The sequence below is a fragment of the Pteropus medius genome, unplaced genomic scaffold (genome assembly GCF_902729225.1).
Source record: "Pteropus medius unplaced genomic scaffold, Ma_sr-lr_union100, whole genome shotgun sequence".
In the NCBI taxonomy this organism is placed as follows: Eukaryota; Metazoa; Chordata; class Mammalia; order Chiroptera; family Pteropodidae; genus Pteropus; species Pteropus medius.
The window spans coordinates 4,592,757-4,608,370 of record NW_024351073.1 but is presented as its reverse complement, the minus strand read 5'-3'; the positions used below and the strand labels follow the sequence as shown (position 1 = coordinate 4,608,370).

The 15,614-nt window shown below is 40.1% G+C and overlaps 1 protein-coding gene across 4 annotated transcripts in view; it reads left to right on the top strand.

Annotated features, from left to right (window-relative positions):
* SKP2 (S-phase kinase associated protein 2) overlaps nucleotides 1-15,614 on the top strand; it is a 49,070-nt gene that overhangs the window by 8,542 nt on the left and 24,914 nt on the right. For all 4 annotated transcript variants that reach the window (XR_005648631.1, XM_039842669.1, XM_039842670.1 and 1 more), the window contains exons 3-9: nucleotides 654-765; nucleotides 2,702-2,845; nucleotides 3,518-3,652; nucleotides 5,119-5,217; nucleotides 6,477-6,607; nucleotides 12,104-12,155; nucleotides 12,324-12,431. Coding sequence is in view for 3 of the 4 variants with exons in the window: in XM_039842669.1 (XP_039698603.1) it covers nucleotides 654-765; nucleotides 2,702-2,845; nucleotides 3,518-3,652; nucleotides 5,119-5,217; nucleotides 6,477-6,607; nucleotides 12,104-12,155; nucleotides 12,324-12,431 (781 nt within the window). In the remaining variant the exon portion in view is untranslated. The remainder of the gene's footprint in view (nucleotides 1-653; nucleotides 766-2,701; nucleotides 2,846-3,517; nucleotides 3,653-5,118; nucleotides 5,218-6,476; nucleotides 6,608-12,103; nucleotides 12,156-12,323; nucleotides 12,432-15,614) is intronic.

Here is a 15,614-nt window from a genome sequence, read left to right as displayed (position 1 = left end):
TTTGTGTGTGTGTGTGTGTGTGTGTGTGTGTGTGTGTGTGTGATTATGTTTCCTCCCACTGGAATATAAACTCCATGAGTATTTTGTCTGCCTTGTTTATTGCTCAACCTAAACTGACCCGGGTACCACAGTAGGTGCTCAGTACGTGTTTGTTGAATTAATAAATGAGAGTACCTTTTTAACATTACACTTTGAAGTAAATTGACTTTTGAGTGCTTTCTGTAAACCTGAAAGAAGAAAGAAGCTTCATTTGCCTTTTAAATAAGGTCACTACTTGATAAATCCTCCACTGAAACCACTTCAGAACGAAAGGAAGCATTCCATGATCAGAGGCATCATGGCATCTTAGGCATCATACGAGGTCTGAGGACAGGTGGGGACCTGCTCTGAACCATCCTTCGTATAGTCCTTGCTGAAGATTGGCGGGAGGTGAAGGAAAAGTTTTCTTGGTTTTCCCTTTTCTCTTTTGCTGGAAAAGCGTGGTGCTTACTTTGGGGTACGTAGACGGTGGGTGAACAGAAAAACAATTGCGGGATGAGTAATTCAATTTGTGTTAAATGCCTGTCATAAGCTAACTGTTGTGTATCCTTTATGCACATGAAGAGTTAATAGACTTGACAGGGTAAGAGAAAACTTTTCTCTCTCTCGCAAAGGTGTTTCATGGGACTCCCTTCCAGACGAGCTGCTCTTAGGGGTCTTTTCCTGTCTGTGCCTCCCTGAGCTCCTCAAGGTCTCCAGCGTCTGTAAGAGGTGGTATCACCTGGCGTAAGTATTTCTCACCCCACGTGATGTTTGCAGGGGAAGTGAGGGAGAGGAGGGTTATTTTTTCATTCATTTGGGTCTGGGGAAACTAAAAACCAAGAAAAATATAGTAGCACAAAGCAAACTAAGTAGCTTCATGATTTTATTAATAATTAGTGTCTTATCTCAGAGTGGAAGGGAGGGGTTGCCAGGAGGTGACAACTTAGCCCCTTTCTCAAAACCTGTTTTCGTCGTATTCGCTGTGACTCACGTCTCTTTGGCGCTGACTCTGCACGCAGAGTGTAGGGGTTCCAGGGGTGCGTGAGGCACAGCGGTCCCTCGCGCCGGGCAGGTTGGGCAGCAAGTGCAGTGGGAGTGAGGACGGGCTGTGGCGACACACTGAGTGTGCACCCAGCCCCTGCCACCGAGGCTCCGCGTGACCTGTGTGAGGTGCTTGACGCTTCTGAGCCTCATCTCCCGCAGATAACATGGGGATGATGGTACCCACAGGACAGGGCAGTTAGGAGGATGAAATACGAAGACGCCACCAGCGCAGTGCCTGACTCTCGCAGGTGTTCGGCACATGGCAGCCAACAGTTGTTGGTGTTCTGTTGGTTTTTTGGGCCTCACCTTTCGGGTATGGACAGTGAGCTGTATGTGGAAAGTCTTGGTCAGCTAGAAAGGCAGTAACAGGCCAGAAGCAGGGGGAAAGGCTTTGTTTTTCCATTTGAACGTTTGGTTTTTTTTTTTTTTTCCATCTTCACCCCTTCTCGTCCCCTTCCAGCCCGCGGCCATCTCTCTCTCTCCTCCCTCCACATTTCTAGGAATCTCATTGTAAGACAGTAGTAGCCCCTTCTCTTCCATTCAGGGACGTGCTGGAAATAGGACACGTTGGTTTTTACAGAAGAGCCACCGAGAGGTTAGCATACCAGCAATGCTGGAGCAGGTGGCGGCTGACGGTCACTCATCCTCACCCAAGCATCCGCATTTTGATTTTCTTTTTCTGCGAGCTGTCCTCTTCATGCAGAGTCTATTAATCTTCATCTCAGATGCCATAAAAGTAATAGCTGACAATTTATTAAGCACCTGTTGTGTGCCAGGCACTGCAGTCCTGCCTTCTTAATAGTAGAGGTCAAATACCACATTGACAATTTCTTTCTCTGGAATTATTTTTAAGCCGTTGCCAGTGGTCTGCTTATTTCAAGCAGTATTAAAAAAGAAAATTCTAGTAGGCATTTAAAATGTTCCCTCATGTGCTTGATCTTATGTTTCCTTTTCTGTTACGTTGAATTAATCTGTGAACATTAAAGTTCCTTTATTGTGTGTTCAGTACATTTTGGTACCTCCTTTTTGCTTTAGAAACACTATCTAAAATCCAAGTAATACTTTTCCCTTTTCCTTTCCAATTAGTTCATATGTATACATATATTTCTCTGCATGTCTGTACAGATATATTTTTTTAAAGCTTAAAAGGGAATATAAAACAGCTGAACTATGACTTTTTCCTAGTAGATGTCTAGTAGCTATAACTCATTAAAAAATAGTTCTGACTTTCCTTCTCTTAGTTATATTTTTATGTTATTTAGGGTAATCCTGGTAAACTGTTCATGCTTAAAAATGGCAAGTGGGACCATCTGGGCCATTCTGAACCTACTCACCTAGTCAATAAACAATTAGGCAATTTCAACAAACACGTTTAAAGCTATCAAATTGAATTGAATTGTATTCTCTGAGTCCAGATCATTGCATTGCTAATGACAGCACTGAACCATCTAAATTAGAAATATGTATAAAGAAATATTCATAGCTAATTTACAGCCAACTTAAAAAAACAAAGGTTTTTTTCAAAATTTGCTTCAAGTCGGTTTATTGGCCGTGTCTTCCTTGTCGCTAATGGTATCGGGAGCCTCTGGTGTCAAGCACCCCCGACGTACCTAACGGAGCACCTCCTCTCTTCCAGGTTCGACGAGTCTCTATGGCAGACCTTAGACCTCACAGGTAAAAACCTGCACCCAGACGTGATTGGGCGGTTGCTGTCTCGAGGGGTGATTGCCTTCTGCTGCCCACGATCATTTGTGGACCAACCATTAGTTGAACATTTCAGGTAAAAAAGAAAAATCCCCAGAAAAACTCTTTCTAAATCTTGAGGTGAAAAACAGAACAAAACTTTTTTTTTTTGGTATGTCCAGCCTCCTATTGCCTGTGACTGGTCATCAGTGCAGTGTGAAACATTAATTGCCTATTTTGCCATGGGGCCTTTGTGTTGAAACATGACACAGGTTTCAGAGACACACTAACAGGGTTACTGCTGGGCTACCTAAAGACTTTGGGTGATCCAGAGACTTCCATATTTTCTCCAGGTACCTCAATATTAGCATATCTAACATTGAACTTAGCCCCAATTTACAACTTGCTCTTCTGTTTTCTCCTCTGTTTTAGTAAACGCCACTGCCACCTACTCCGTCATCCTCACCAGGAGTCATAGGCATAACCTCCTCGTCACATCCAGCTCATTCTCATGATCCCCACTAATTAATTTCTAATTGGACTATATTGGTAGCAACATCTTGACTTGGCAAAAATCCTCTTGAATTTTAAAATGAATGAGGATGGGAATTAGCTACGAGCGACGTGTTTAATGACCAAAACGATAGCGAATGCTCGGACTGCATTTAGTGTCTCGTTGTGATAGGCAGCGCATTTGAGAAGGAGGAAGGGTGGGATCTGATCCGGATGTGCCCTGCAAGCCTCCTTACAGAGCCTCTTCTGTGTTCAGTCCTTTTCGTGTACAGCACATGGACCTGTCGAACTCAGTCATCGATATGTCTACCCTCCATGGCATTCTGTCTCTGTGCTCCAAGTTGCAGAATCTAAGCCTGGAAGGTCTCCAGCTTTCGGACCCCATTGTCAAGTGAGTGGCAGCTAGGGGCATGTCACAAAGGCAGTTGTTTTTACGTGTTAGTTTTGTTCCCTGAGTATAACTGGGGTGCCCTTCTGTCCCTATCCAGAGGGACTCAGAAAATATCCAGTGTGGTGTTTCAGCTTCTGCAGACTTTTCAGGATTCATCTAGGCAACTAAAGTATACCTGCTAACCGTGTGCCAGGCCTTGTGCTTGGTTCTAGAGATGCAAGAATGAATAAAGGCATGGCCCTGCCTCATTCATGGGAGAGACAGATAATTACAGTGCAGCGTGTTTGTTAAATATGTTGGCGAATATGTGGCAACATGCAGAGACCTAATGAAATTTAGGGAGGGCCACCTTCTCAGAGGAGGTGACTCTTAAGCTAAGTATTAAAGCAATGCTGGTTAGATCTCCACGCGATAGGGCGAAGCAAACAGTCTAGGTACAGCTGCCTATGTGGTTCTAAACTTGTGAGTAGTGGGGAATTGCTGGAGCCTAGGGTTCAGTGAGGGCAGTGATAAGAGATGAGGACAGTCAAGGACCTGGTCATAAGGGGCCCCTGCCATACTATGAGATGTCCGGACTGCGCTGTAGGAAGCGTGGAGTGAAGGCAGTGGTTCTGAGAATGGAAGGAACATGGCAGAGTCGAAATTTAGAAAATTAACTCGCTTGGCACCTTGGAAGGTCAATCGGACATAGAGGAAACTATATTAGGACATTGTGTTCATTCGGGTGAGAAATGATGAAACCAGATGAGAAAAATAGAATAATAATAGCAGCTAACATTTATTGAGTACTTCCTTTGATTACGAAATTCCTTAAAGATATTCCCATGTAATTCTCACAACCCCATGAAATATGTTCTTATTGTTCCCTTTTTACAGATGGAAACTGAGGCACAGGCTGAATAATATGTCCAAGGTCACACATTTACTAGGTGGCAGAACCAAGATTTGAACTTGACAATATTGTGTGATTCCAGAACTTTTGCTCTTAATCACTAAGTTTCAATAACACGAGACATTTGGGAATGTAGAGAAGGCAAATTTGAGAGACATTAATTGAAAGAACCTGGTAATAACTTTATAAGTAGAAGCTAGCTTACAAGTTAATTCCATTTATAGGTAAAATGGAAATATGTGTATTGCATTGCTTTTTTTAAAATTTAAAAAGGACGTTGGTAAATGTTTCTTGTGTACTTCATGCCAGGCACTATGCTAAGCCCTTTTTTAAATTATAACATTTAATTTTAACAACCCTACAAAATAAGGTACTGATATTACCATTTCACAGATGAGTAAACTAAGGCAGAGCATCCAGCTAGGTTCATTCAGATAGTAAGACGTGAGTTTAAACTCACTTCTGACTTGAAGGCCTATCAGCTTAACTACTTCGCTAGCCTGCTATCCTCAGAATGCTTGTTGATCGAATAAGAGTGTCTTAGTGGTATTCTGCTGACTTTCCCCTTTTCCAGTGATCTTGCACAGAACTCAAATTTAGTGCGACTAAACCTTTCTGGGTGCTCTGGATTCTCTGAATCTGCCCTGAAGACTTTGCTGAGCAGCTGTTCCAGGTAGGAAAGATTTGAGACTTTATTTTAAAGCTTTTGTTTCAAATGTACAGTTATCTCTCACATCTGAATAGAATTGGGAAGTTTCTTAAGCTATTTCTCACTCCGAGCTCTTGATTTGGATAATGCAATAATATTCTTTGCCCTCTATAAACTTTTTGTCCAAACGCAGGAGCCAAATCAATTAAGTTTGCAAAGGATACTTGTGTAGTGATTCCTTTTCATTGTTACTGTTAAAATAAGGAAAAGGCAATAATATGTTTATCAACAGTGTAGTTGAGAGAAATTGATTATACCTGACTCTACAGTCAGGTTTTTACCCCTGTAATGTCTGTATACCTAACTTAATAGTTTTTGATTAAATTTGGTACATTGCAAATATACATCGTGAATTTGGATGATTCCATTCAAAACACCTTTTATATTGTGTCCTAATGTTAGTATATAAAGACTGCAGAGGTACAGTTATTACCAAGTGAGAGGGGGACACAGTTCACAGACTACACAGCACTGTGTGTTTGGGCGGGGCGTGTGCGCGCGCGCGCGCGCGTGTGTGTGTGTGTGTGTGTGCATGCGTGTGTGTGCATGCGCATCCGGGCTTTTTAATATCCCTTCGTCTCCACATATATCTCATAGCATTGTACCTATGACTCCTTAATGCTCTGATGCAAGTAGATTGCCTTTCAATAAGAATGTTATCAAAGCTACATCTTTCTCAGGAATGCCATGAATAGGGTGTGTGGTTTGATGGTTAGACATTTTCTTTGAATCCCTCATTTGCTCATTTAGCAGAGGCCAAATAAGATGAAGTAGCTTTTTGCAACATAAGTGTCTCTTTATGGGGAATCAGTCTTTTAAGCATCTCATTGTTCAGTCTGTGTAGGTGTTTGCTAACAACCTGGGTGGTTCAGAAAAACAGAGGATGGAATTTCTACTTCCTGTTCTGGAATGAGGTTTGAGCCCCGAGGAAGGGAGGAGTGTGTGCTCCCCTTTATTTCCACAAGGGGGCAGCATTTACCCAGGCCTTGGCTCAGATCCCCTTGCTGACTGAGGCAAACTTAGGGCAGAGGAAGGTGTCTAGAGGGAAGAAGGCAGTTTCAGGTGAGCAAAGGTAGCTGCTTAGAGCAGCAGAGGTTCTGTGCATAAAATGGAAAGGAATCTATGGCTTTGTGTTTGCTTTGCCGCTTGAGGCAGCGTTGCCTAGAGAACTCATTCCTGTGTGATGGTTTTATGCTTTCACTTATTGCCTCTCTGGTGTGTAGACTGGATGAGCTGAACCTCTCCTGGTGCTTTGACTTCACTGAAAAGCATGTGCAGGTGGCTGTCGCGCATGTATCGGAGACTATCACCCAGCTGAATCTTAGTGGCTACCGGAAAAATCTCCAGAGATCAGGTAAGAGCTCCGGGCCCCTGAGGCCTTGACAGAAATAGTAGGTTTGATTTACTGAACATCTCCTAAGTGCTGTGCTCCCTAAATTGTCTCATTTAATCCAGGGCCTGTGTTAGCAGCTGATTAGAAGGGTTAAATAAAGGCAAACAGCTAGTTGGGTAGTGTCAAGATTCGAATCCAGGATCTAGAAATGGAAATCTTTATACTTCCAAACAATTACTTTTTAAGCAGAAGTTCTTTTAATCAACTAAATTTTTAGGTAAAACTCCAACATGAAAATGGGTAAGTGCAGTGTTTGATTAGTATTAAGCAGTGGTTCTCAAGCAGGGGCAATTTTGCCTTCAAGGGAACATTGGGTGAGGTCTGGAGATATTTTTGATTGTCACGGCTGCGAGGGTGCTTCTGGCATCTAGTGGGTAGAAATCAAGAATGCACAGAACAGCAGAATAACACACAAAAAATAATACAGTCCAAAATGTCAACAGCGCCAAGGTTGAAAATCCCTGTTATAAAGCCTGTTTGTAAGTTCACACAACTTTTACTTTTGGATTCAGTCTAAGGATAATGAGGTTTTTGGGATGGACGTGGGCATTCGAAGTCAGGGATAAGACATGATGGTTACAGTCTTCAGGATCCTCCGCCTTCAGTTAGGCATTATTCATCTCATACGGAGAAAATCTTGATTTGCAAAGATTAGTGTTATCAAACGGCAAGATTTTTAATAGCTTCACCTTATGATCTCAGACCATGCTGCACAGAACCTAGTTAAGCTCACAACGTACCTTAACCCTGTCCTGGTGTCAGTGTTAGCTCATCTGAGTATAAATGTTTTGTTTATTATAGTGTATCATACTTTAAAGGAGTTGAATCACACATTTGCAGGATGTTACCTTCTTAGAAATTAAGTAGTATTTGAAAGCTACTTCTCCAGGGCATGACACATCCTCTTGTAACTAGGATACATCAGGATATAGAAAATGAGAGGTAGGGCTCATGAGCCGTCAGGGGTTTGAGTCCTTTGCTGGTGTTCGCGTCCAAATGCCCGCGTTTACGGACAAGGGGAATGCTAACTTTAGAGATTTGTAAAAGCAGCACTTGTCTTTCTTACTCTTCCTCTCCCCGAAAAATATTTTGGTTCTACGTATTTTCCCTTTAAGGCACAGTTTTAAATCTGATCACAGTATTATATAGTCATTCTCCAAAAAATGTAAAATGTGGATAAACACAAAAATAAATCATCAGTCATCTCACCAGCATCTTGCCAGTCTTTTTACTTTACAAAAATGTCTTTTAGAATGGGACACAATATATAGAATGCTTTGTCATATGCTTTTTTTTTTTTTTTTACCAGATAACCCCATTTTCACTGGTGACACCACATCATTTTCAGTGGCTATGTGAAATTCCATCCAGTAGATGTGGAATCATTTGTATTGATTCAATAATAATTTATTCAGCTGATCTTGTATTGGACATTTAGAATCTCCATTTTTTTTCCCCCTTTGACTGACAGTTTTGTCATGGACAGAGACAGATCTTTGAGTGCATTTCAAATCCCACTCAAAAGTAGAATTGCTGGGTTGAGATTAAGTTTCATTCTCAAGCTTTGGATAGTTCTTACCCTCTGAGGATTTTAAACTCCCACCAGCGAGCATCTTCTTGACACTAAATCCTGCTCCTGGTTCTTCCCTGTTCATCCCCAAGAGACGAGAAGGCTGTGCCCTATTTACATTTCCTGCCCTTATCTGAATTCCCTATTTCTTCACTGAGAGTTCTTCTGAAATGAACCGAGGTTGCAGGTGCAAGTTTGAAAAACTGCTGTAGGCAAACCGCTGTTAATTTTGCCCAAGTTTGGCTTAAAACTCTTCTCTTTGCTCCCTCAAGAAACAATAGCTAAGCCTGTTTACTGAGTTTTGGCAGGAATAATAGGTAATAAAGTCCTGCTGGACAGAGATGCGGAGTATAAGTTGAAGTATAAGTGGGAATCAGATTTTTTAATTCATGTCTTACCAGGGGCACACTGTCTCATTATACAGATAATATGGATTTCATTTCGCCTCCTAGACTGGTTCCAGACTGCCTGAGTTCAAGTACCCACTCTGCCATTTATTGGATATCCTTAAACAAGTTGATAAACTCTTCCTCCATTTACTCAGTAATAAAATGGAAATAAACAGAACTCCCTCTTAGAATTATAAAAAGGAATACATGATTATATACACATGCAGCATGCTAAACCGTTCTTGGCACAGAGTGAGAATTCAGTGATCGTTGGCTATTACTGACACCCCTACCCACCCATCACGATCTCCCTGGGGGACAATAGATAAACTCTGATTTGGCTTTGGCTTCTCCAGGTGAAAGGTTAGATTAGGTGGTTTCTAAGATCCTTCTAGCTCAATTAGATCTCCAGTTCGTGGTGAAGTGGACAGGGAAGAGGGAATCTTGGCAGTGACGGCTAACTACTACCCCTCCCCTCCAAGGGAGGACAGGGCTTAAATGAGGGCTGGAGATGGAGACTAACCACTTTAGCCTCCAAGGTTTCATTCTTTCCCAGGTGGTATCAACAGAAGATTGCATCTGATTTTGGATTTTATTGATGGCTAGTTTGTTGGCTGGTTGAGTCACTCAAAATTGTATTGTGTACTTTCTTCATTCTTTAGTCATTCATTAAACAAATGTTTACTGAGTACATACAATGCACGAAGCCCTGTTCCAGAGTTGGGTATGTGGCCTTGAACTAAACAAAGTCACCCTGTGAGCTTACATTCTAGTCGGGAAGCCAGACAATCAACAAAGAACTACATGTTGTGAAAGCAGGTGAAAATACAAGGAGGAGAAAATAAAGCAGAAAAATCAGGTCGAGTGTAATAGGAAGGGGGCTGTTTGCAGACGGAATCAAGGAGAGGGCCAGTCTGAGGAGTGACGCTGGAGCAGAGACCTGAATGAGTGAAAGATACGTGAGTGAGGGAAGAACATTCTAGAACCAAGGACCAGCACGTGCAAAGGCCTTGATAGGGGAGCCAGTGTGTAACAGGGAGCAAGGACAGTGTTAGGGGATGAGGTAGCCAGGGGCTTTGTAAACCAAGGCAAAAGCTTTGCTCGAATATTTTTCTGAGTGAGGTGGGAAACATTAAAAGTATCTTGAACAGGGAATGATATAATCTGACTCCCATTTTAAGTCTCATTCTGGTGCTGTGAAGGGAAAAGCTACAGGAGACTAGGGCGGTGACATTTCGGGTGGTAAGAAATGATCAGATTTGGGGCACATTTTGAAAGCTGATAAAACAAGATTTAGTAACAGATTGGATGTGGGATGTGAGAAAAACGGTCAAGCATGATTCCCAGGGTTTTGGCCTATGCAGCTGGATCAGTGAAGTTACTACTTACTGAGATGGAAAAGACGTTAGGAAAGGAGCAGGTTTAGAGGAGAAATTAAGTATTTGGTTTTATGCATAAAGTCGAGGTGCCAGTCACATATCCCAGTGGGTGTGCTGAGACCATCGAAAATGCATGTGTAGGAATCAGTGGCAAGGGGGAATGGGGCTGAAAAGGTAGCTGTGAGAAAAAACTCTCAAACATTAATGAAGTTTGTCTGTTTTAAGAAAATAACATTAATTGATTCATTTTCTGATTACAAAGTAGTACATGTGACTTCGGAATTCTGAAAAGTTATCTATAATCCCACCACCTTTGGGTACTGCAGTTAATGTTTGGGTGTATTTCCTTCCAGCCTTTCCCCCACCCCTTCTTGCTGTGTATAAGTTTGTGTGTAAATATGAGTTTGTGCACGTATTTTAACTAAATGGAGATTATAATGCATTGTATATATTTTGTTTTCACTATACAGTATATCCTGAGTATTTTTTCAGGTAATGAAATGTTATCTAAAAGCTTTTTAATAAGCTACTATTAGTATTGTATTCTGAATTAGTATTAAGCTAATTAGGGGAGGGGCTACTATAGCTGTTGCTACAAAAAATATCTTCATGCGCATCTCTGTTTTTCTAAAAATGGAAGCACTGAGCCAAAAAACAAAGTGTGTAATGCTCTGAATACTTTTTTTCTTAAAAATCAGTTTACCCTAAAAAGAAAATCAGTTAGCTTTCCTGAAAGGCTGCATAAAATTAAATATCCACTTGAAGTATATGGGGAGACCAGCTTTATTATATTTCACCAATTCTAGGTATTATAATAGAATCTTTTAATTTGATGGCTGCAGATTATCTCTATATTTTGCAAAGGATCTGTTCCTGTTCTTTGTCCATTTTCTATTATTTATCTTTTTATTCTTTATATAATAAGACCACTGTTTAATGCATGCTGCAAACACGTATTCCCAGTTTTCTAAAGTTTCTTTAGTCCTGTCTGTGACTAGTTTTAACATGGTAGTTTTAAATTTTTATGGAGTAAATTATCAGTTCCCTTTTTCTTTTACATTTTGAAACTCCTTACTTGTCTCAAGATCCAATGAGTAATTACCCATATTTTTACATTTAGAACTTTTTAATATGTGCGGAATTTATTTGAACATATTATTTAAGTTGCAGAAATAATTTTTTTCTGGCCGTGGTAACAACTGGGATACATCTGAGAAATGGGTCATTAGGCGATTCTGTCATTGTGCGAACATCGTGAAACGTACTTACGCAAACCTAGATGGTACAGGCTACTACTCAAGGGATAGCCTGCTGCTCCTAGGCTATAAGCCTGTAGAGTACGTTACTGTACAAAACAACATGAGAAGCCAGAATCAAACACAAGAGAAAATGGTGTAATCAAGAGACATGGTAAACACAGGGTGGATGAGGCTGCTGCCGGCATCACACAGCATATTGTTTTATAGCACTTTTTTTATAAGTAGGAAGAGTACACTCTAAAATCATGATAAAAAGTATAGTAACTACATAAGCCCGTAACTTAGTTGTTTATTATCATTGTCAAGTATTACATACTATATACATAATTGTGCTATACTTTGATATGACTGGTAGGTGTGTTTACACAGGTATCACCACAAACACATGAGTAATGCTTTGTGCTGGACTGCGACAGCTACAATGTCACTAGATGACAGAAACTTTTCAGCTCCATTATAATTTTACAGTATTGCCATCATAGATGTGGTCTGTCATTGAAACACTGTTATGCAGATGCATGACTATATATAGTAGTTTTTGGTTTTGCTTTTTTTGCTGTTGTGAATAGGATTTCAAAAATTTTTCCCATCCAGTTATGGCTGATACATAGATAAGCTATGAATGGTTGTTAACCAGTTATTTTACACAGTTCTCTATTTCCATTAGTTTTCAGGTGATTCTCTAGGATTTTCAGGGTAGAAAATCTTATATGTTAAAATGATAATTTTGTTTTTCTTTTTAATACCATGCAACTCTAACTGCATTGCTCTGAACTTAAAACACAGTGGTAAATGGAAGTATTGATAGCAGATTTCCTTGTCTTGTTTCTTGTTTAATATTGACTTTCTTTTTTTTCTAGATGTCTCTACCCTAGTTGGAAGATGCCCCAATCTTGTCCATCTAGACTTAAGGTATTTTTTCATTTAGAAAAAAAAAAAAAGTGAAAAATCACGATGGCTTGTTGAATGAGGAAAGGATCTTAATATGTTGAATTGCAGGAACTAAATAGTAGACTATGTTTTTTTTCTACACCTGGAATTGCTGGATAGGTTTTGAATCTTTTCCTCTGTCTGTTACAGTGATAGCATCATGCTAAAGCATGACTGCTTTCCGGAATTTTACCAGCTCAGCTACCTCCAACACCTGTCACTCAGTCGATGCTATGATATCATACCTGAAACCTTACTGTAAGTACTTTTGTTTTTTAAAGCTAGTAGAAAGCAGGGACCAAAAGAGATGTCACGGGGTATAAATATTTATAGCAGGTGTTTAAGCAATATTAGTGTCCCACAAACTAGTTAGGAAAGACCAGCAAAATAGAAAAACCAAGGAAAATCTTTTGCTTAAAAATGTCTGGTAAAGTTGAGTTGACTGAATAATTCACCAAACATTTATTATTTAGCTGTGAGCAGGTTTAAATATGAGAATACTGTACTGGTATCTGTGAAGGACTTGCGAGAGAAGGACTTTACGTCCATGGAGCTCAGAGTAGAACTGAGGAGGCAGGCCCACTGTGGGTTTTTTTTCCCCCAACTTTTTTCAAATCAACTCCTGATTCCAAAAGCCTCTGGGTTAGAGGAAAACTTCTGTAACCTTCTAGTGATGTCTGTCCCGAAAGGTCAAGGAATGGGAAGGATGGGTATATTTAAGTGGTAAATATTGTTAAGAATCTGATGTTGTCTTTGAAAGGGTCTGGGAGAGACTGAGGTCCAAACCAGTGAAGTAACTAACTTACCCAAAGCTGTATAGTGAGTTTATTGCTGAGCTTGGTCTAGATCCGAGGTCTCCTGGACAGATGCAGAATAGTCTCTCTAATCTGGTGGCTTTTACAAGGGTTAAGTTTGTACCTGCTCAGCAACTTCCACAAAATCAAGAGCGTGCAAAGAAAAAAGGAATCCAGTCCACTTTTGTTTTCCGAAGGGCTATACCCAAGTCGTCGTGGGAATATCGTCTCTCTATTTCTGAAAAGGTTTCCTTTTTTTCATCCCAGAGGACTGGAAAATTCTTCCTATGTCAAATGTAAATGTCTAGCAAGTTTACTGAAAACCACAAGGAGTCAGTGTCTTGGTCTCGGTCAGGTGTCCTTTTTGCTTATTCCAGCCATTATGCCCCAAATGAGGCTGCTGACCTCATGTTCATGTAGTTCACTGTCCAGATGAAGATAATTGAATTCAAACAAAGGACTTACATAGTCCTCAAATTATTAATTTGGGTCTTTGTAAGTTTTAAGAATTAATGAATAAATCAGATACTTCAGCTAGATAGGGTTAATTAGTAGAATTAGGAAGTATAGTACTTATATTTTTAATTAGTTAATTAATCTCGGGGCTCAGGGTCTGAGCCGGCATCTCGTTTGAAAAAGCGTTGCCTAAAAGGGATGCCGGTGTTCATTTTCATGGCTCTTAGATATGAGAGTCTAAATTTATATACAAGGAACTCTTACTAAAGTCTCCTGCCCCTTCTAGCATTCAAAACTCCCAAGAGACTCTAGCATCTACCCAAAAAGGTTTCACTGTCATCCGTTCTTTCCTGTCTTTGCCACCTGGGCCTCAGCTTCACTGCCTGCACCAGCCTCCTGGGAAGTGCAGAGATGATTTCTATCCATGCATCTTACTTTTATGCTTTCTCCGCAGAGAGGAGGAAGCTAATCAAGTAATCACAAAATGCTTTTTCTTGAGCAGAGGCTCAGGGGAGGTAGTGAGCTCTCACATTTTAACATTTTTATCCAGTGGGATGATAACACTTGCTTAGTGATACCTACAGGCAATGTGGATTGATGGTTAAGGGCAAAGGCCTGAAGTTGCCACCTCCATGGGAACCCTCACTGCATTGTTATGACTTATTTTTTAAATCATATGTGAAATAAGAGAAACAGGAGCATCAGAAGCTTAGTTACAAGTCAGACCACCAGAATAGAGTGAGAGCAGAAAGAAGAAAGATGCTGTCCTGGAACTTTAAGGTGAAAGAATCTGTTTCTTTAGGTATTATGTAAAATAGCACACTGGTTTAACTTGTGAATCGATTCAGATGAGTTTGCTAGTACTCTATGCTTAAAAGTTTCTCAAGATAAAATGTCTTTCCCTCTAAATTCAGTCATTCTGGCAGCTGTTCTGTTTGATGCATAGTAAGAATTCTGGAATCTTCAGCAATAATTTCCAAAGAGCCATTTCCTGCTGAAGAATTTTTATTATCTCAGCAGTAGGAGAATAAAATTTGAGTGTCTTTCTTCTGTAACAGTAATGCTTTAAAATACTTGGGAAACTGTAGGTTTTTCTTCCTCAGGCCATACCCTCATTGTTTCTTCCCTTACTCCTTAATTGGTCTGATTCCCTAAGTCTAAACTTTCTTCTAACTATTCCATATTTCTCATTTAATTAAGAAACTCAAACTGGAGATAGTAAACTGGTCTGAGACTAGGAGAGTCTGAATAAGAAACTCTTGTGGAAGTTGAGGGATTTAAGATTTTAAAAGGAAAACAGGATTATGTAGATGAGATAAGAAGTGAACCTGTGAAAGGGTTTATAAATCTCTTCCGTTGACTAAAACTAAACAAAATACGTAAGACATTATTGTCATTTTATACTTCTTAAATTAGAAATAATAGCTCTTAACCTGTTCATTTCTATTTTCCATCCCTTAGTTTGCTTTCCGGTCTTTTCCATTATATTTTCAGAGATGCTTCCAAATGTGTTCTGCTGTATTGTGGGTGATATATACTGAGGCTTTTTGTTTTTCTTAAGACTTTCTGGTTTTTCAGCTTGGGAACTGTCCTTCATCCTTCATCTCATCTCACACAGCTCACGCCCTCCTCACATATAGCACCCGAGTATCTTCGAAGAGTCTGATCTAATTTCCTTCCTCACCAAGGCTCGTTCCCAATGCTGTTGCAAGAACATTTCCTCTTCTGCCGTCTGCTGTATCTCCTTCTCTTACTCCCACCCAATTTCCTCTTTTAAATACTGTCCACTGCAGAATGACTTAGGATTTGGCTAATTTGGATATCCCAGAACCAAAATTCTCATGGCTATTATACATTTCACGTAAGAGGATTTACGGTTGGGGAGGGATTGCTGTCATCCTAAGTAATAAGTATAACTCATCTATGTATTGTGACCTTTGTTTATGCTCCTGTTTCTATATTCCAGAGATTAGTTGACTTTAAGAACAACGATTTGTTCTTCCTGATTTTCTTGTAGGTCTGTCGTGACCTCCAGGTCTTACTGTCTGTCCTCTTAGGAACACAAAGCATATTTACTTAATTTGGATAGTACTTTTACTTTCTAAATTACCCTTCACGTTGTATTCAGCTAACAAATATTAAATATTTTGGTGCTTAAGGCACTTTGTTGAACGTAGAATAACTACACTTA